This window comes from Cydia amplana, chromosome 27, assembly GCF_948474715.1.
Source record: "Cydia amplana chromosome 27, ilCydAmpl1.1, whole genome shotgun sequence".
NCBI classification, from domain to species: Eukaryota; Metazoa; Arthropoda; class Insecta; order Lepidoptera; family Tortricidae; genus Cydia; species Cydia amplana.
Window position 1 is genome coordinate 5,987,915 of NC_086095.1, and position 22,170 is coordinate 6,010,084.

Here is a 22,170-nt window from a genome sequence, read left to right on the forward strand (position 1 = left end):
GACTTTGCTGCAAAAGAATTTATTTTAAAACAGACCTAATAAAGAAAATCATTGTAGGTATGTAATTTAATTATCGAACAGATATTAAAATTTTATTTTAATTGTTCAAAAGAGTAAGTTTACTTATTGTTTTCACTATTTTTTTTTTCTTTTATTAGGTACACTGATTCGTACATACAGTCACCATCACATATCTCGGAGCAGCCAATGGGTCCACAAATATCTGAACAAAGCTTCCTATTATCAAGACGTTAAAATGCATGCATGTTCAGATATTTTAGAGCACTTTGGCCGCTCCGATATATCTAATGGTGACTGTACAATACACATGTATACACATAAAGTGGTAGTTACATACGTACATAAAGAAAAACAAACCATAAGAAATGTTTCATTTAGTCAGATAAAATTATAGTGATTATGGTAAAATCCATTCTGCATTAAGGTACTCAGGTAGGTAGGGTCGAATGTACGCAGATTGCTACTGCGGTTGAACTTAGAACAATACTTTAAATAAATATCAATATTTTAGCTAAAGTAAACTGAAGTTAGTTTCATGGAACATATAATTACGGTGAAATATAATAATTTTTAAGTTTTTTAATAATTAAAGTTATCATAGTAGTTTTAGTGCTTTAACCTATTGTTATTGTTATGTCTAAATATAAAATTATTTTAATACGCTTTTGTCAATTAAATCCAGCTAATATAATTACTATTAAAAATAAATTGTTCGAATCAAAACTGTTTTGTAACTAACTAATCTTACTAAATTCTCTCATAGGGATGTGCCTACATTATTACTATCGATATCGATACATTCCCCTAACTAACCGAATGAACACTTCCCATAGACTAGAGTTGTCGCGACGGGACGGCCTGACGCCGGTCGCAGTTTGGTTGGTACTAGTGATGCGCGTAACGTTGCCATATCGATATATTTTTTTTAATAAAAACATACTGCTGCAAGAAAATAGTGCTTTCAAATAGATAATACATAGAGGTATATAGTAAAATTAAAGCATAAAATACCTCAGAAAACACATGTAAAATGCTACAACTGTAGTTATTAGAATTAGATCAAACCGAAAAGTTAGTACAGTCAGCAGCAGAAGTTGCTAAGCGGGCGTGATGTTCAAAATTACCTTGACGCGCTCTTATTCTCTCAACAATAAAGTCGCGTCAAGATCATTTTGAACACTTCGCCCGCTTAGCAACTTCTGCTGCTGACTGTACCTAATGCTGACAGAATAAATAGCTGAGGGCTAGTTTAATAAAATACGAGTAAATAGTTGTTATACATAAATAAACAATAAATATTAGTAAAGGCATACACGCATCACCTATAACAATATAGTTCTAATATAAATAAATAAATCACGCTGGTTTTTGTTTATATGCAATGATGAACAAATCTAGATATTAGCTAATTAAAAAACGAGTAGTTAATACAAAATTCAACGAAGAGTAAATGACGTGTGATGTGTGTGTGTGTGTGTGATGAGTATTAGTGATATTTTAATCATGCTGGTTTCAATAAATTCAATTTTTTGTGAGGATCAAATATCACCAAGGGATCAACTTTAAGGTACTTTATAATATAAAAGTAAAAAAAAAAACAGAGTCAGAATTTTTTATCGCGTACTTTGAATTTTCATGTGATGATTTTTTAAGTTTTTTTTTAAACTAACAATAGATTTGCCCCTCATTGCATATAACATAATCGAGCTTAAAACGAATCTAAAACATCACGGGCCGCCTACAGGCGGCCTATAATCAGACTAGCATATTTTTGGCCAACTCTTAAAGCGCCTAAGTTCATTTCTTTTCAAGAAATTTCATTAAATAGAAAACAATTGAATATCTATTAAACTAGTTTGACATGCGAGTAAATGCCGAAATAGGATCGTTTGAGTCCACTGTTAAAAAATGGGATAAATATTTCAGAGCCAGAAATAAAAATCTAAAATAATAAAATACTTTTTTGAGGCTTAAATCGTTTTCAACGAAAGTTTTCTCAGATAAGATAGATAGCTCTTTATTGTACAAGAGTTTAGTAGCCATAATCACAAATAATTTTATGTTTTTAATTTTTAACAAGCTGAAACATCTGCGATCGATAATATGCGTAATTTTATGTTTATTTTGTTTTATTATTAATTCACAAATAATACTAGATGAGAATACGTTAATAATCTAGGTATTTAAAATCGTTTGAAATCATTAAGGTACAAACGGCTCTAAAAGATATCCGTGATCACAAGTATATCATTTATTGAGATAGTACTCATATCTGAACCTTTTAACCGCCATAGAAATTTCCATACCAAATTTCCAATTATCCAATGTCGAATCTTTAATAAATTTATATGGGCGGCCATAATACATTATATACTTACGCAAATGTGTTCTTGATAATGACTTATTGGAGATGGTCCCATATAAATTTTGTGTAAGATGGCAAAGATTTTTAGCAGTTGTGTAAACTTTGTTACTAATGTGCATTATAAATTATAAGCTCTTCAAATGACGATACGATATTTAACACATTCAGTGCCGAAAACCCGACTATCGCGTATTTTATGATTTCGTTCCCAGGCCGGACGACCCGATAGTAGGGATCGTGATACAGCTTTATATGACGAAATTTTTGTGGCCTGGCGCGGATGTATTGTTTGGCTGGGTGACAATGAATGTGTTAAAGAAATCTTTGAATCTATTTTGATTAATAATGCAATAATTGACTTCACCGATCCACATTTCGACCTGAACCCGCACACACAAACTATACACTAAAACCATATAAAACTCTTAACCGACCGCGCGTCAGACCCCATCGCGATTCGCAACTCTCACTAATAAAAGACCTATTCGAAATAATACTGTTAAGAGAGAGCGTAATAATAAACTTAAGCTCTAAAATCATCAAAACCAAAATCAGTACGGGGGGGGAATGAACGCTAATGAAGGGGAGGCTAGGGCCGCGTGGGCCTGGGGCAGGGCGGGCCCGGTACTGATGTGGTTTTAATGGTTAAGGGCAATGCTGTTTTTTGGGCTTTTTCAAGTTTTCCTCGTCGACCCCGGACCTTGGTACCTGGAACGTTTGGCGATATAATGTATTGCACATTTTTTTGTGTTCTATGCAAAGACACGTGGCAAAAAAATCTCGTAACTGAGCGTTTCTTTTATTTTTTGCCATTTTTATATATTGTGACCCTTTTTGCCACTTTTGTGTTGTTTCTACTCAGAATCACGAGCTCTTTCGATCCTAATGGGATAAAAAAATGTCCCAGTTTTTTTCCTATTGTGTTACCATTTCCCAATTTTCCCATATACTTTGTATGGCAGTAACAAAAAGGAAAGTTTGAAAAATAGGAGGGGAATTTTTTTCTGCTATAAGGATGAAAAGGGCTCGCGATCCTGACTAGAAATAACACAGAAGTGGCAAAAAAGATCACAATATATAAAAATGGCAAAAAATAAAAGAAGCCCTCCTCTCCCGAAAGCATAAAGAGTAATAAGGGAAAGAAACCTATAAAAATAACATATAACTACCTGCGTTATACTTTTTTAACCCTGCAGTGGTGGCAATAAAAACTGTAATTTACTAAAATTTAAAAATACAACGGAAGAATGATTTTTCTATGGTCCCCTTAGGCCAAATATTTAAGGCGTGTAGGTATAAAACTCAATATATAACACTGATATAAGTCGTTGAAATGGTAAAATCTTGTTTATTTTTATATATTAAAATCTATCTATAAAAAATAGAACCTTGAGTGTATTCTAAGAGAATATACTATTATGTACATATATGGTACATACAAGACTGTTTTAGGCGGTTATTATACTCGCATAACATAAGGTTGCGGCGAGTTTGAAGACCTTAGGTGACTACCAGACATTAGTGAAATCTGCTTCCGTTATTCGCTATATATAACTTAACGAGTAGACCTAGGATCTTAGGGAGTTCCTTTATCGCTAATCGATAACTTTCCCTAATACTAGTGATCGCCCGTAGCTTCGTTAGTAATCGCTAGGTTAGCAGAAATGATGAGTGAAGTTACAAAAAACACTTAAAAATAATTAATTGATTGTTTTGTTTCATGTTAATAAAAAGTTAATAACTTTCAATAAAATTATAATTACAAATAAAACGTGGAGCGATCACTAGTTTTAGGAAAAAGTATCGATAGTTTAATTTATCGATATAGAAACTCCCTACTTGTCAATAAATTATGCCGTCTAGAATCCGAGGTCTGCTAATGAGTATTTATAATATAATAAATTACCAGTGCAGATTAAACCAGAGGGCAGAGAATTTAAACAAACATTAAGACATTGGCTCCTAGGTCACAGCTTTTACAACGTAAGTTATTATTTAAACTCTAAACAGTGATTTCATTATTTAATACCTACTTGAATATTCCGAATGTTATGTAATATTTGTTTACCTTTTGTAATATTATTAGAAATGTGTACATAATTTTAATATGATTAATTTTCTATACTGTGATGTTGATGATACTTATTTATTCTAAAAGTAAAATTTGCATACTGTCTGTACACAGTTGGTCAAGGTAATAAAATTGTATAATACACGAACATATGAAATAACACCCTTTTTCTGCAAATAAATAATTTGTTTGATAGATAGATAGATAGTTTTATTTATTTTATAATACAGATTACATTATAAATTGCAGTCATGTCAATCTACAAGAATTCATATTATGATCGTCAAAACAAGGATGTCACCAGAATATAATTAATAAAATATTAAATTAAAAATGAAATAATTACAGAATGATAAGATTTTAAAATAATGTCGAGATAAAGAGTGGTTTGTTTGAGTAATGGTGTTAAAGTGCTCACCTCAGTGTACCGCTCGCCCTTGAGCGACACTATCTTGTTGTTTGTTTTGAGTAATGGTGTTAAAGTGCTCACCTCAGTGTACCGCTCGCCCTTGAGCGACACTATCTTGTTGTTTGTTTTGAGTAATGGTGTTAAAGTGCTCACCTCAGTGTACCGCTCGCCCTTGAGCGACACTATCTTGTTGTTTGTTTTGAGTAATGGTGTTAAAGTGCTCACCTCAGTGTACCGCTCGCCCTTGAGCGACACTATCTTGTTGTTTGTTTTGAGTAATGGTGTTAAAGTGCTCACCTCAGTGTACCGCTCGCCCTTGGGCGACACGATATTGTTGTTTGTTTTGAGTAATGGTGTTAAAGTGCTCACCTCAGTGTACCGCTCCCCCTTGAGCGACACGATCTTGTTGTCGCGGTAGCGGACCATCTTCTTCGGCTCCATCTTGGGCGCCAGGGGCTTATGCTCCTTCGTGTCTGAGTTCTTGTCCACGTACGAGTAGCTGGAACAATAATACTAGTGTTAACACATTCATTGCCACCCAGCCAAACAAGACATCCGCGCCAGGCCACAAACATTTCGTCATACAAAGCTGTAGTACCACGATCCCGACTATCGGGTCGTCCGGCCTGGGAACGAAATCACAAAATACCCGATAGTCGGGTTTTCGGCACTGAATGTGTTAAAAAAACTCACTAGATGGCATTTAAATCAATAAAGAAAAACTCAATGACATTGAAGTAACAGTTTTTCGATCAGGTCACGTGTCCGTCTTACGGTCACGTGACACCTGTTACGAGTTTAACATTTTTTCCCTACCACAAAAAGTGCACAGCGCCGCTAAAGAAGTTCTCACTTCAAAAAAACTCAGAGTTTACTTAATTATAAGAGTATGAAAAACTGAGTCGAGTCTTGAAGTGAAGCAGAGGATTTTTGGAGGAGGAGGATTATAATAATAATGTATTGTATAGAATAGGAATAAGCAAAAGTGACATATATTTTTTTATTTATTTTTATCAATAAATAATCTATCTAGAAGACTCAAAGGAGTCGACCCTTAACCAACACTACATAGGTTTGCTAGAGTATCACAAGCATACCCCGGCCGGCGAGAGCAAAAATGCGTCTGCTCCTAGTGCTTAATTAAATATCGACTATTCTATTGACATCCATATGTCGACTTTTAATTAAGCACAATTTTTTTTTTTAACTGAGCCATTAGTATTTGTTATTTATTTCAACTTGATACCTCCACGCGTTTCTAAGAATAACCCTAAAACAATTTTAAACTGAATAAATGAACTACAAACACAAAATACAAACACTTGGTTTTAATTTTGTTTACAACAATAATTAATACTTCTGCATATCATAACGGTGGTCCAGTACATCGTGTTGTTTTTATCGACATCGACCAAAGTGTGTGTCCTCGCACTATTAAGCTGTCAACGCATTTTTTCTCTCGCCGGCCGGGGTATGATCACAAGTTAGAGATACTGACCGAGCGATGATACGGTTCTTGAGCTCCGAGTCGTCGCAGAGCGGGGTCTTGCTGGCCTGGTGCAGCGCGGCGGGCGACAGCGCCTGGCCCTGCTCGCGCCGGTGCAGAAGCGTCGCCGCCGCGCGCTCCACGTCGCCGCAAGCGATCGAGACGCAGTGCTTTATCTGTTATAATGAGGTTTTATAATCATGATCTTTATTGTTTGTGAGAAATGGGTTACATTGCCGGTAATTACTTGTAATGTGGTGAATGTCCACTTTTAGTGTTTAGCAGTAACGCTTTGGTTTACTGCGACATAAACGCGCAACGCAACGCTTGTGTCAGCGCAACCTAACGTGTATAAAACAATAGGCATTTAGAGAATAAAGGTTCAGAATGTTCTTATACTATCACACATAAGGTGTTTAACTTCTACTCCCATCACCCGCTCGAAACTATACACAACAAGTACCATCCTGTTATTTGATACTATTGTAACAATATTTCATGGACTCGCCAAGACTCTCCCTTTACAAGTGTACAAACAAATATTTCCTATGTTATCTTAAAGTCGAAGTCATACATAATCAAATCCCATTAAATCATTATTTAAAAATTCATTAACACTATAAAAACATCTCTGTATTAGCCAAGCGCGGACTTGTGATTTAAATATATTCAAATTATTATTCTTAAAAATGTCAGGTAATTTATTATAAATACGAATACACATAATATACGAGTTTCTTGAGGAAAGTGCCAACTCTAACTTAACTCATTCATTAAGAAAACAGGTTTTCGACAGCCTACATTCACTGAGTCACCCCAAACTTCAATCCATAGACCGGTATTCTGATCACTTTTTTCTACAATAGACCCAATGCATGCTGAGACCGGTTCATGGGTGTCTATTGTCGCACCTTTGAACGGGTTCCAGGAGGCGTTCTACATGACATCATAGCTCTCCAAAGGGCCTCTACGTGTTGGATCTATAACCCCACGCAAGCCTATCAAAAGACCGGGATTTATAGGCCCGTGATCCCAAAGAAAAAAGGTTTAATTAATGTGTGTACTAAATGCGGCTACCGAAAATGAAAATATAATATTTTGCACATTCAACTTAGTAGTAGTTTATTTTGCTCACCCACAATTATATTGCATTCGGAGTTGGTAGTTTGTGATTCGAAAATTTTGTAAATCAAGCTATAGGTTTTACTGCAAAAATATTAACAAATTAATAAATGGCATGGCGCTCCATCACAGCAGGTTTCGTTAACGCTCGGCTTCCCCAGAGCTCGCCAACTCAAAGCCACTTCTACTATAGTTGGTCAAACCAAATTTGTCAGTAAAAACTATACTCATCCTTTTCTTTTGGATGCTAGTACTAGTGAAAGACAAAGATAGCATGATTATCTCTGTTTGAAATGAGACAGTCCTTTGACAAAGTATATATTCCACACCACGGGGTCCTGAATCCTAATACTATCACCGCTGCTCTGAGAAGCGTCTTCGATGCAAGCGCTTACGATCTTATAAGGAAGATCCTGATTAAGTGATTATCGCTTGACCTTGATTATCTAGATATAGGACATTTGTATTGTCACAGAATAAACAATAGTACTAGGTACAGAAGATTCACTCTAAAAACGCGTTTATTACGACAGATATGACCGCTAGGTGCCACAAGCGCGAGGCGTCAGTTCCGTAGCGGTGCGCGGCAACTACTATGGCTAGACACCAAAATTGGTGTGGGCCGCATGTACTTGTAGGTACTTGTAGCGATGCGACGAAATCGCGGAGAGAGCCACGCCTGGTATTGTTAACGACCGGTCTGGCCTAGTGGGGAGTGACCCTGCCTGTGAAGCCGATGGTCCTGGGTTCGAATCCCGGTAAGGGCATTTATTTGTGTGATGAGCACAGATATTTGTTCCCGAGTCATGGGTGATTCCTATGTATATAAATGTATATCGTCGCCTAGCACCCATAGTACAAGCTTTACTTAGTTTGGGGCTAGGTTGATCTGTGTAAACCAGGGATGTTACAGAGCTCCGTTTCCGTTTTCGTTAAGTCGGAACTTCCGTTTGGTATTACACATCCGTTTCTGTTACTTTTGAAACGGAAGTTATATCGGATGTCAATGCTTAGCGCGGCAGCGGGACATGAGCGGTGTACATCAAAAACAAACAGGTTTATACCAGTCATTCGCTCATAGCCCCGCTTGCCACGTGCTGCAGTAATTAGATGTTCTGGTATATCTGTGTTTTCGAATTTAAAGTACCTATTCGTATTTGTTGTGTTGTGTAATGTATACCTACTGATAGTACTGACTCAGGCTCCGGTTCTGGTTCCGGTTCCGTTTTCGGTTCCGATTCCGTTTCTGGTTCCAATAAACTAAATTTAAAACATCTGGTTCCGCTTTCGGTTCCGATAAAACCACATCCGTTACATACCTGGTGTAAACCCCTAATATTTATTTATTTTATGTATTATTTATTTAAACTTGCCTCCATAGCGCACGTGTTGGGGAACATCTCGTGCAGCACGGCGCACTGGGCGGCGAGCATGGGCAGGTCCTCGGCCTCCAGGAGGCTCCGTTGACGCTCGGCCTCCTCGGAACTCTCGGAGCTCGAATGAGAGCTGTAACAGGTAGCTAGCTGTAGCTGGTACCTACCTACCTAGGTTTATTATTATTATTTTTTTCGATGTGGCGCGCGCACAGCTCTTGTGAGCAAGGACCCCGCTAAGGCATTGTTTTTATAGTGTTAAGGATTATTTAAAATTTAAATTATAATGTTTAAAATGACAATTGCCGATTTGTATTTGATATATGTAATTAACTTTTACTTTTGACTAATTCTACCATAATACTTTTATACTTTAATTTTATTTTCAATGACATTGTTTTATTATTATTTTGTTGTAATGATTGCATGTCATAAATTAGTGATTTAGTACCTTAATGTACAATTTTGTAAATATTTTGCATGTTGATGTAGTGTCGACTGAATACTGTGTCTAACTATTTTAGTATAAGATCTGATTGTTACGCATTCAAGCAAATAAATATATTCTATTCTATTCTAAGGATACGGGCGAGCCTTGCTCATATGCATATCTGTCGCCAGTTTTCCCTTAGTCGCCTTATACGACACCCACGGAACGAGATGGGGTGGTGCTATTCTTTTCTGATGCCGGCACCACACGGCACTACCTACCTAGGTAGCTGTAGTAGGGGGTTCTTTCTAGGTTCCAAACAGGAGTGGGGTCGTCCAGAAGTCAAGTGATCGTTTAGAGGGGGGTGAGGGTAAGAAAAATATCACGAATTATCACGATGGGGGTCAGAGGTCAGATACACATATCCGGGGGGGTTAGATACAGAAGAAACGACATTAGACTTGCTTAGCGTCTAAAAGTACCTGCATCATGCAAAAATAGACCAAATATGATCACATGATTTCTGGACGACCCCAATAAATGAGATTTTCTTAAACAATATTTTAAATTAAAGTAGCGTTTAATAATATACCGTTTTAATTAGAATTCGCGGCTTTGCCTACCGCAACTTATCCGACCACGACAAATAATGAAATGCTACTTTTAATGCAATCTTCAATGCTTGACTTGTTAAGGAACATACTAAAATCGCTAATGTGGATTTGAAAAGTTCCCTTAAGTGGGTGGATCAATAGTAGCATAGTTTGTTAGAAGACATTTTACACCACCTTCTTCTGACACGCTTGGTAGCCGACCCTCAATGGAAAGGGTTTATAAGTATCACAAAAGAGCGTGTTTGGTGAATTTAAATGCCTAAAAATCAGGTTTTCAGGAGTGACTCAGGTGACCGTAACCATGGCAACGAGTGTACATACCCAAGTATTAATAAATTCATGCTTCAGAACTGCGTTATGACAAATATACCTAGTCAACAATATTTATTTTTTTCAAAATTACTTGGGAGGATAAAGATGATAAGGCATTAAAGTGAATTTGAAGTCGAGTAAATGACGAGTGAGACCAAGTTAAGTTGGCAGCAATTTTCATAGCCCCCAAACCGTGCAAGTGTTATTTTAAACGTCAAACTTCTATGACGACTGGTCTGGCCTAGTGCCCCTAGTGGGTTGGTGCCTAGTGGGTAGTGACCCTGCCTGTGAAGCCGCGGTCCTGGGTCCGAATCCCGGTAAGGGCATTTATTTGTGTGATGAGCACAGATATTTGTTCCTGAGTCTTGGGTGTTTTCTATGTATTTATGTATTTGTATATTATATATATCGTTGTCTGAGTACCCACAACACAAGCCTTCTTGAGCTTACTGTGGGACTTATTCAATCTGTGTAAGAATGTCCTATAATATTTATTTGTATATTTATATGAAATTATGACATTTAAATAACACTTGCACAATCTGGGCTATCAACATCGCTACCAAGTACCTATTAAGGATGCACATCCTCTTTACACTCAAGTGTTCTGTCTGGTTTATAAAATATTCTATGTTGCTATGAAACGTTGTTGATATTCTTACTGTTCCTTTTTGACTTATCTAAATAAACTATACACGTAAACACATTTCTTCTTATACTTTAATAGTACCAACCAAGCTTGGTCTAACTCTATTTAATTCTGCTGCAACTATTAATCAACTCACCGGCTGGGCTTGGCGGCTGTGGGCAGCATCTCGTTCAGGGTCTGAAGAGTCATAGTCAGCTTATCGCTGCCGCTTGACGACTCCTCTGGAACAATAACATACAAGTTATAATTGAAAAAAACCGGCCAAGTGCGAGTCGGACTCGCGCACGGAGGGTTCCGCACCATCAACAAAAAATAGAGCAAAACAAGCAAAAAAACGGTCACCCATCCAAGTACTGACCCCGCCCGACGTTGCTTAACTTCGGTCAAAAATCACGTTTGTTGTATGGGAGCCCCACTAAAATCTTTATTTTATTCTGTTTTTAGTATTTGTTGTTATAGCGGCAACAGAAATACATCATCTGTAAAAATTTCAACTGTCTAGCTATCACGGTTCGTGAGATACAGCCTGGTGACAGACGGACGGACGGACGGACGGACAGCGGAGTCTTAGTAATAGGGTCCCGTTTTTACCCTTTGGGTACGGAACCCTAAAAAATGAAAAATATTTTATTTGGGTTACAATTTACATTTCAATAGTAATAAGGTTGGAACCTTCTTTTATGTATACAAATATACTTGTGGCAGAAGGCCCCGCTCTTACATAATTTGAGAGGGTACAGTCCAGAATATAATTTCAATTTTTTAACTAGCAGATACGTCTGCGAGCGATATTCTAAATTTTATATTAAAGGAAAAAATTGAAAAAGTTACGCTTTCGGCAGGACTTGAACCCGCATCCTCCACAATCCGTGTGTTGCTCTTAACCAATTGAGCTACGGAAGCCTACCAGGCAAGTAGGCTTACTTATTGCAAAATATTGAAAAAAATTGTTTACTTAATATCACTAAATCACTACATAGTATAAAACAAAATCGCTTCCCGCTGTCTGTCTGTCCTTATGTATGCTTAGATATTTAAAACTACGCAACGGATTTTGATGCGGTTTTTTTAATAGATAGTGATTCAAGGGGAAGGTTTATGTATAATTTGTTAACCCGTGCAAAGCCGGGGCGTGTCGGTAGCTACTTATGAAAGCAAAAGAATGTACAAGATCGTATATGACACGTTTAAGGCACAATAGTCTTATATTTTCGCCCTCAGAATGAAGGACACCAAACTAGCTTTACACCTTCAAGGCAGTTAGAAACAAGTTGTTGAAACCTTGAATCAAGGACTTCAAGCAAATCTAGGCTGCAACGCGAGCTGGTTCTGAAGTATATAGGACCTATATTCCTAAGGGCCTGTTTACATATTGTGCACTAAGCAATAGGGAGTATTACTGCAATGTTTTGCCGCCAGAGTGCAGCACTGTAACTTATACATACTGTACCTTAAACTGTTTTTTGACAAGTTTTCACAGACAATCAAATATGACATTGATACATCAAGGCGGTTTGTTTACAAAGGGCCTATCGGGAAACGCCAAATCAAAACGCAGCTATCTGCCTCTTTATCGCTTGAATACGCAAGAGTGATAGAGAGGTTAGATAACAAAATTTCGACTCTCTCATTTGCGGTAGACCCTTAGATTGTGACATACTGTGGGAGTGGCGCCCCCTACGCAGACTTTCGCGTAATATTCCCAATAGGCCCTAAATGGACAATGAATGTTGTTGGTGCATCAATTTCAATTAGAAATAATCTAATCCTATTCTTATTAGAAGCTTATTGGGCGAAGTTTTGTCATTTTTCACGCACCCTAGACGATAATTTAAAAAGCGGCCAAGTGCGAGTCGGACTCGCCCATGAAGGGTTCCGTATTTAGGCGATTTAAGACGTATAAAAAAAAACTACTTACTAGATCTCGTTCAAACCAATTTTCGGTGGAAGTTTACATGGTAATGTACATCATATATTTTTTTTAGTTTTATCATTCTCTTATTTTAGAAGTTACAGGGGGGGGGACACACATTTTACCACTTTGTAAGTGTCTCTCGCGCAAACTATTCAGTTTAGAAAAAAATGATATTAGAAACCTCAATATCATTTTTGAAGACCTATCCATAGATACCCCACACGTATGGGTTTGATGAAAAAAAAATTTTTGAGTTTCAGTTCGAAGTATGGGGAACCCCAAAAATTTATTGTTTTTTTCTATTTTTGTGTGAAAATCTTAATGCGGTTCACAGAATACATCTACTTACCAAGTTTCAACAGTATAGTTCTTATAGTTTCGGAGAAAAGTGGCTGTGACATACGGACGGACAGACAGACGGACAGACAGACAGACATGACGAATCTATAAGGGTTCCGTTTTTTGCCATTTGGCTACGGAACCCTAAAAACTGAGTACTTAAAGCTTTATCTCTGCCCAAAACCTACCAACTTTCAGACAATAGCAGTAGTAGATGTGTCTAAAAACGTGTTAAGAGTGGGAATTTGAGTTCTTGAGGCCACAACACGCCTTGAGGCCTATTTGCAGAATATTTTTTTTAAATTTTGAATCCAGGTATCAGTATATCTGGTTTTAATATGTCATAAATATATATCAAAGTTGATCAAACCTGTCTGGCTTTCCCACATCTGAGTGATAAGTGGCTAAAATGATGTAGGTAAAGTAAATAAGCTCAGATAACTAACCGTGGCTAGACGGAGGGTCGCTCTCCTCGCTGGTGAGCAGAGCCTCAAGGTCCACAACCCAGGAGCAGACGCGCTCCACGTCAATGTTGGCGAACTGCGGCACGTACGCCGCCATCATCTCTATGAATCCTAGAAGACAGATAAGAAATATGATAGATAATTGATTATGAAACTAAAGCCATCCCACTAACCCGTGTTTAAAGGAGCCCACTGATTAACAGTCTGCCGGACGGTATCGGCCTGTCAAATTTTTGTTCTAACTGATAGGCCGATACCCTCCGGCGGACTGTTATTCAGTGGGCCCCTTAACCGTAACTCAGTAACTCAGTGTCAAATTGTACTGGTAACCATGGTAACTCCAGGTTTAACTGTTAACCCCGGGTTAGGCCATAATTTTATACTTTTATACCGTACACTGGCTGAATTTTATTACAAATAATATTAATTCGATCCCACGTGGGATCCACTTTGACGTTGGCGAAATCATCGACAGTATCGATGGAGCCATATTACCCAAAGATTGATTGAACCCCGGGTTAGTGGATGGTGCAAGTGGCCCTAAGCCTACTCATTAAAAGGTGTGCCCGGCTGGTAGGAAAGGGTCTCTATTGTTTCCCAAATAGTTTTAAGCCATAATGTAGGTATTGTTTGCCCGTATTTTCGTTAGTCATAATTCATTTGGTTCAGAAACGCGTCACTTTTCAGGATTGCCATAAAACAAACCTAACCTAACCTATCTATAGGATAACCTAACGAAAATCCTGAAATGTTAATGGTTTCAGTTTTATGACTAATGATAATATGACAAACAATACATCGTTTACTTTCTTTAGATACACAGATAGCCTTATTCATTAAGATAAGATAAACTTTTATTGATTAACTGTGTATAAAGATTTTACATAATACAATTAAGAACCAACAGTTTATCCATCATGGACGTACAATATAGAGTCAGTGCGGAAGAGAAGGGTCATGGTATGTATTGGGCCCCAGACACTCCACAACTTATTTTTCCGCACAGGCTCTAATTATGACTAACCTATAACTAAATAACAAAATGAATACATGCAGACACTATTATCATAATCATTTGCTTTATATTTTGAATAATCTGATAAAACATTCATTTATTTATATCATTATAGACATTATCCATAAAAATCTATTTGTTACTAATAAAAATATTGCAGCTTCATTGGATACACACAGTCAAATGTCAAACTTTAATACAATAATTAATTACTGATATGGTTCTTGATCTTCTGATAGAACTCATATACCAGAGGAATACATTTATTGTGACTTTTACCCTACTGTTGAGAATATAAACAAGTTAGTTACAGCTGACTCCACCCTATATTGATTGATTTTTTGTAAAAGTTTGTATGTATATTTTTAGATCTCTATTTGAATAAAGTGTAAATACATTATACATTACTACCAAAACTGCATTTACTCAGTTTATAAAGTAACTTATGAATATAATATGAATCCACTAGAAACTTTGACACAAAATGAAAATTAATAAAGTTATTCAGACGAAAATAGGTAGATTATCGTTATTATTTCCATTCCAAGACCTACTTTAGTTATTTATCTATTAATATATAACATTTTTAAAGTATTTACCTTCTACATCGAAGCAGGGATCTTGCGAAGATTCCTCCACGAAAGAAATCACATAAGACAATACTATATCGTCAATTACGTTCAAGTCCGCCGAGGGGACGTACTTAGTAATAAATTGAAACAAACTCTCCTTAACAGCAGACTCCTGCAATGCTGTAGTGCTCATTTTCACTTACAACAATATATTTTTCAAGAACACTAGAGTTAATAAATTCTATTCGCAGCCAGGCAGCGTTACGCCTCGGTAAACAGGTAAAAGGGACGACGTTTTAGAGCAATGGGCGGCTCCTGAAAACCTTTTCTCTTATAACTAGCTAGCTTGTGCGTTAATATTAAATTACAAGGGAAAACTGGGCTATTCCGAAGGAATTCCAGAGTTCGGCTGCGGAAAATCAATAAAACACAATGCAATGTTTTTTTTTCTTATGTCATAAATTTGTTTATATTGTTCGGGCATAGACTCGCGAGTATACAGCCACGGATGACATTGTGATAGATTTAAGGGCCCCCGTACACTTACCAGCAATGTTCTTTGATGCATGGAGCTTCGGCGCGATCCCTGAACGCACCCTTTGTAGTGACTTGTCATGTCAATGTCATACAAAACAAATGAAGTTATTTTTTAAAACTTTTATTTAATGATGATTTAATGCATATTTAATGTTGTTTTGAAGTTTGAGATGAGTTTGAATCATACCATTTACCTTGTTATTTACACCGAATTTGTTGAATTCGTTTAGGAGTTCCATAGGTATTACGTGAAAACAGTGTTAAAGATTTTAAGTGCAGTGCAGATTTCTTGAAATCAGCGATTACTTAGTGCTTATTTATTACTAAGTGGTGTAAATTTTAATAACAAAACTTCCGTGAGACAAAGACATTAAATATACATATTAGAAACACGGTACGAAGTGAAACATGTCGAGCGTTTTTCGACTTAAAATACGTGAGTGACCCGTTTCTAATATATTTAATAAGTGGTGTAAAAATAAAAGTGTTCTAAAAAAAATTATTTTATGTAATGTGTCCACATGAAATAAAATGCATTATTATACAGGGAGTTTCCTGTAACAGGAGCAATAAATTAAACTTGCCAACAATTAAAGTGACCAACTTTTGTTAAACAACTTTTAAAAATTATAAATCCTTTAGACTTCCCCTTTTTCATACAAAATAAATATTGCCTTCAATGTACATACGCTGACATCAGTGTGTTTGACGTTGCTTGTCACGCTTTAAACAACAAAATTTGCTAGAGTCTGGCTAATGAAAGTTGAGCCTGAGATAACGCGGGAATTTCAATAAAAACCGCACCTGGCAATAAAATTACTATGAAATTAAATGACAGCTTGAAACTGACCGCTTATTTGATAGGAAAAAAAGTTGCCATATAAAAAGTTTTAAATAAATCTCAGGGTCAACTTTCATTAGCTAGACTCTATACATTACGTCTTAGAATAAACTTTAAAGTGTAATAAAAATCAAAACATAAGTTATTTTTAAAAGTTGCTGAACAAATGTTGGTCACTTTCAGGAGTATAGCCTAAATTTTAATTTATTGCTCCTGTTACAGGAAACACCCTGTATACTTCTATACCTAAGTCTAAAAAGGATATAAGGACAATAATAAACTAATAGCCATTTTCACAATTTGATTTATTTCAATTAAAATTTCAAAATATAACGAACAATCATACTTTCAACTTTTATCCGTAAAATGACAAAATAAACACAACGCCGAATTCACAACTACATGGTTTTTATATCATAATGACAAGAGAATTTTTAGCAATAATTATTGCATTCCAAGTGCGTAAAAAAAACATAAACATGATTGAAATAACTAAAGGATTTTTTAAGCCACTAGTGAAAGATAGTGAAAGATAAAGGATTTTTTAAGCCACTAGTGAAAGATACCTACATTATTTTGTATGGTTAAAATTTTCTTCGTATTTCTAAGCAAAATCTATCTTATCTTATCTTACGACATCTCGAACAAAATGTTTCCGCACCTCAGAGAAGTGCATGCATGCATGCAAAGCCGAAAATTGTTAATAAAGACGCCACGAGTATTTTTTGACTCAGTTATAGTTTGTAGCTTTCTAATAGACCCCGAAGGCTAATCCTATTGTCTATTGTTAAGAAAAACCGATCGTGCCACGTGCCACAACCACCTGCATGAAAAATCGGTACTTCGGTTACTGAGTGCCGGCGAGTCGAACGCTACAGAACCAGTCTAAAATGTGTCATCGAGATGCGTAACAAAGGCGCGTTATCGGAGAGCGCACCTACACTGGTTTTTTGAGCGTTGGACTAGCCCGCGCTCAGGTGCCAAATAGAATAATTAGGACCCTTTTTTGCAGGTAAGTAGCACGTGCGGTTTTACTGAACAATAGACAATAGGATAAGCCTTCGGGGTCTACTAGAAAGCTACAAACTATAAACAATGTTGCATACAATACTTTTTCTACAACCAAACATTTACTTTAAAAACTAAATAATAGTAAATCAACAGTTATTCCATTGCTCACCACTCACAAATATAATAAAAGGGATGGAATAACATTTCACTTATTCCATCCCTTTTATTATATTTTCTTGTGCCATTGTTGCAACTTTTTAACACGCACGAAGGCATTTTTTAATTTTTATTTTATTTTCAATTTTCTGTACATGTGTGGCATCTCGTCAGTGGTCGGTGACGTACTAAAAGCAAAGAAGTGCATGCACTTCTCTGAGGTGCGGAAACATTTTGTTCGAGATGTGTCGTCTCTTGTTATACCTCAATGTGTGTAACAACACATTTTTTTTTTTCAAAATGTCTTGATGCAAATGACAAAATAATGACAAATAATGTTATTTTATTTTCATTATTAATTGTAATAAAACAAATAATAAAAAGCCTTAAAATAAAAATTACAAACTAAAATTAAAAACTAGAATTAATATATATTATAAGATTTTACAAGTCGTTTCTTGTTGGCTTTCGGAATGCAATAACCACTGCTACCAAATTTCTTGCTTATTTAGTATAATGTAGGTAATTTTTAAGAGGAATCACATCGTGGAACGCTTCGCGTTATTAAGTAACTTATAGTGTCCATTTTGTTACTTTTCTATATTTACATTGTCTGTTTTGTTACTTTGTTGTACTTAAATTGTCCGTTTTGTTACTTTGGTGTACTTTAATTGTCCGTTTTGTTATTGTTCTCTGAGCTCCTAAAGTCTATTTTTTAATTCCGTAGACTGAAATGACAGTTAATAGTATGAACATGAAATGTCATTTCATACTATTAACTGTCATTTCAGTCTACCGAATAAAAAAATAGACTTTAACGATAAGGAATAAACGATTCCTATTTTCAAATACAAGTTTGTTACATATATGAGTGCTGTCGGTTCTTACTTTAAAACAGGGATGTTGCGGATGCCGATTTTTTGACATCCGCGGATGCGGATGCGGATGCGGATTTTTAAAGGCTCACATCCGCGGATGCGGATGCGGATGCGGATGTCAAGATAGTATCATAAAAAACGTCAAACACACATTTTAGTAATTTTTATTTCAAAAAATCGGCCAAGTGCGAGTCGGACTCGCGTTCCAAGGGTTCCGTACATTAAGTCCCACTCACGCTTGACTGCTCATTTCTAATAGTTTTCTTTGGTTAATGACTAAATTACCTAGCAGTGTAGCACTTACGCCAATGCTAAGACGTTCCTGTACCGACCTGTTCCACATCCGCATCCGCATTAAATCCGCATCGATTTTATGCGGATGCGGATGCGGATGTTGAAAATCATGCGGATGTTCCGCGGTTGCGGATGCGGATGCGGATATTCGCAACATCCCTGCTTTAAAATTCAGTTATCCTTCTAATGCCCAAGGTCCTATCTCTTCAGTTCGATGAAATTTAAATCCTATTCAATTGGAACAGAGTCACTTTTGCTTTATTTTGTTCAATTTTCCAACAACGCAAAATCAACTCTATTTCCTATACTATAGGGTCATATTTCAGTGGCAAATTTTGGATTTTTCATTTGTATGGCTGGGCCTTAGAGGTTATAATTTAAGATGCTAATATTGCAAATGGTAGATGTGAAATGGACACCATAAGATTCTTGCTTGGTTTAATCTATAGCCTATACTAGAACACAGTTATATCAAAAAATAAAACAGATACGTGCCTATAGGATAGATTAGTATTTTTAGGTACATCGAAGACGTATACCAATGTTAAATATTTGCTTGCAAATGTTTGTTTGTCTATCTATATACCAGTATGGTAGAGTGAGACCAAGTTAAGTAGGCAGCGGTTTTGATAGCCCAGACGGTGCAAGTGTCATTTTAAACGTCAAACTCCTATGAAATTATGACGTTTACTTAACACTTGCACCGGCTGGGCTATCAAAATCGCTGCCGACTTAGCTTGGTCTTACTCTAAACGAGAGCAATGTCCCTATGAAGGCGAAAAATTGTATAAGAACTCCGATAAACTTTAAGTAAACGTTTCTGAACATATTTATAGGAATTTTTGAGAAATTTCTAAGTTTATTTCATGAAATTTCGGAAAATTAATATTCAGCACGTATGCCAGCATGTATTTCACATTGGTAAACTCAGTGGCAATAGTGGCCATCGCACGAACTGAGCCAATCGCCATATTCACTATCAAATATGTACTTGAAAAACCATGAAATATTCGGACCTTTTCAAGATTTTCACTATTTTCCCTACTAGACTTATAAGTTACAGCAAAAGTCATAGAAAGGAAAGTTGTAAGCAGACTAAATTTGTATCAAAATGAGTCCGATTTGGTCTACCTATAGCTCCCTGAAGTTACTTGTTTTTTTTTCCAGTAATATAATATGATACAATAAACATATATCTTGTTTGTAAATAAATGATTTTTATCATATGATACAATACAAATTAAACGTAGTTTAGACCTGGAGCCCGTTTCTCAAAAGCTTGTAACTTGTACCTAATACAAATGGGAGGCCCTTTCTAACAAAAGCTGTCAAAAGTGACATCCGCTTGTATTACAAGTTACAAGCTTTTAAGAAACGGGCTCCTGGCAGCCAGAACCGACTTATCATATTTTGTCTTTTATGAGGAATGTTATTAGATCAGTCCGTGATCGTTGGCCGAGAATAATTTATATATAGAAAGTGAGTACTATCTAATACGGGTGCACTTATCAATAGTTGTTTAGCATTTTGAGCCTTATCACCAAATAGTTAAACGTTATATTCGCATAATCCGTTTGCTATATACCCTGGGCATATAAATATAAAGCAAAAATGTGAAATTTTGCTGCAAATAATTGGCAACATTGCCCAAAATGACAGATCAATGGGGTTGCCATATACTCCAAATTTTTTTTATTTTATACTTGGTCAACCAGATCTTGACAGTAGAAAAAGGCGGCAAATTTGAAAAATGTAGGCGCGAAGGCATATCGTCCCATAGAAAATTTGAATTTCGCGCCTTTTTTTACTGACAAGATTTGGTTGACCAGCTATATTTTACAATACGCCTCCCTATTTTTAATATACATTTTTGATTTGTGACTTCTACACTTCTCTTTCTTTCTATTTCGTGCATTCTTAAGGTACTTTAGAAATTTAACAGTTTTGAGCAAGCAAATTTTTAAATAATATTTTAACACATAACGACTACAGCAATAAAATTGTGTCAAATAAAAATCTAAACCATAAGATATCCTCGTCTAAGTAAAGATACGTGTCTGTTTTTTAAACAAGTTTGTCCCAAAATGGCTTTGTCCTTGTCGCTCTTACACTTTAGAACGAGACGGGTGCTTTATGTCGATAGAAGTCAGAAGCAAGGCATAACAAGGCATGTAGAATTGTAGACTAATAAGCGTTTGTGGAAATGCTTGGCATTTGAAGTAGTTACATATTTTATTTAACTGGCATGGTTTTAAATTTGCATCAAATTTAAATTTGTATACATTTTAATTTTAAATCCTATCGTCCCTATCGAGTAGGTTTAAGTATAATTTATCCACGGGAAAATACTGGCAACACCAATAAAGTTACATGAAAAAATATTTGGCTTAAAGGTCTCGTAACCAGGTCATCCAAAAAAAAAATCTGCCATAGACCCATTGTGCCTATATTTTTAAATTTGCCGGCTTATTGTACTGGCATAATGGTTATTAGTGTTGCCAGTGTTTTTGATTCAGTTTCCATATTCGAACGTAATACGAATTTAAAAATTTCCACGTCTATATTTTCTATCTGGAATTTTATTATTTTGTCAACTCAGCACGGTCTACTTATCTTTATATTTTATATTTATCGTGTTTTTCCTTAATTGACTTTAATCTATTTATAATAATGTGAGTTGTGAATTTTAAGTGTGTCCCTATATTTTCTTAATCGACAGGTAAAATATTTTCAATCTCAACGAGGATAAGTTCTATGTGTTAAAATGAGTCTACACGCTCTGACTTTTTGACCAGATCGTGTAAGCACATCTGAATTAATAATATCTACACTCTGGCAATAAAATTAAGACCCTAGGAAATGGCGGTCCGGTCGAATGATAGTTATATTTAAAGTGCAGGTAAGTCTGGCTAGCCAAATAGAAAAGTCTGGCTAGTAAAACAATTACTTGACGTGACAACGCTGCATACAATTAGTATGCATATAGAGGAAGTACAATGTACATATTGAAGGAATATATTGCGCTGTATCTTCGAGTTGTTTTTATTAGCCAGACATTTTTAAAGGAAATATATCACTTTCTTTCATACACTTTCCATGCATTAGGACGAAATGTATAAAAAATATGATATGATATATTCCCTGATACTATGAAGTCTGGCTGGCCAGACTTAGACTAGTAGGTATGTACATGTACATATGTTTATATAGCTGCCATGTTAAGATAAATAATTATTAAATTAATTAATTCAGAGGCTATCTATTCATGACACTACAGCTAAAATATAAAACTGACA

At 36.0% G+C, this 22,170-nt stretch overlaps 1 protein-coding gene across 1 annotated transcript; it reads right to left on the reverse strand.

The window, feature by feature from the left end:
- Window positions 1-2,732: 2,732 nt before the first annotated feature.
- On the reverse strand, window positions 2,733-15,686 carry LOC134660537 (CUE domain-containing protein 2). Its single transcript, XM_063516314.1, has 7 exons — window positions 15,185-15,686; window positions 13,553-13,681; window positions 10,989-11,073; window positions 8,848-8,980; window positions 6,365-6,528; window positions 5,236-5,365; window positions 2,733-3,094 (listed from the first exon to the last, which is right to left on the reverse strand). The coding sequence occupies exons 1-7, from the start codon at window positions 15,348-15,350 to the stop codon at window positions 3,032-3,034; spliced, it is 870 nt and encodes a 289-aa protein (XP_063372384.1). The 5' UTR covers window positions 15,351-15,686; the 3' UTR covers window positions 2,733-3,031.
- Between the last annotated feature and the right edge of the window lie 6,484 nt (window positions 15,687-22,170).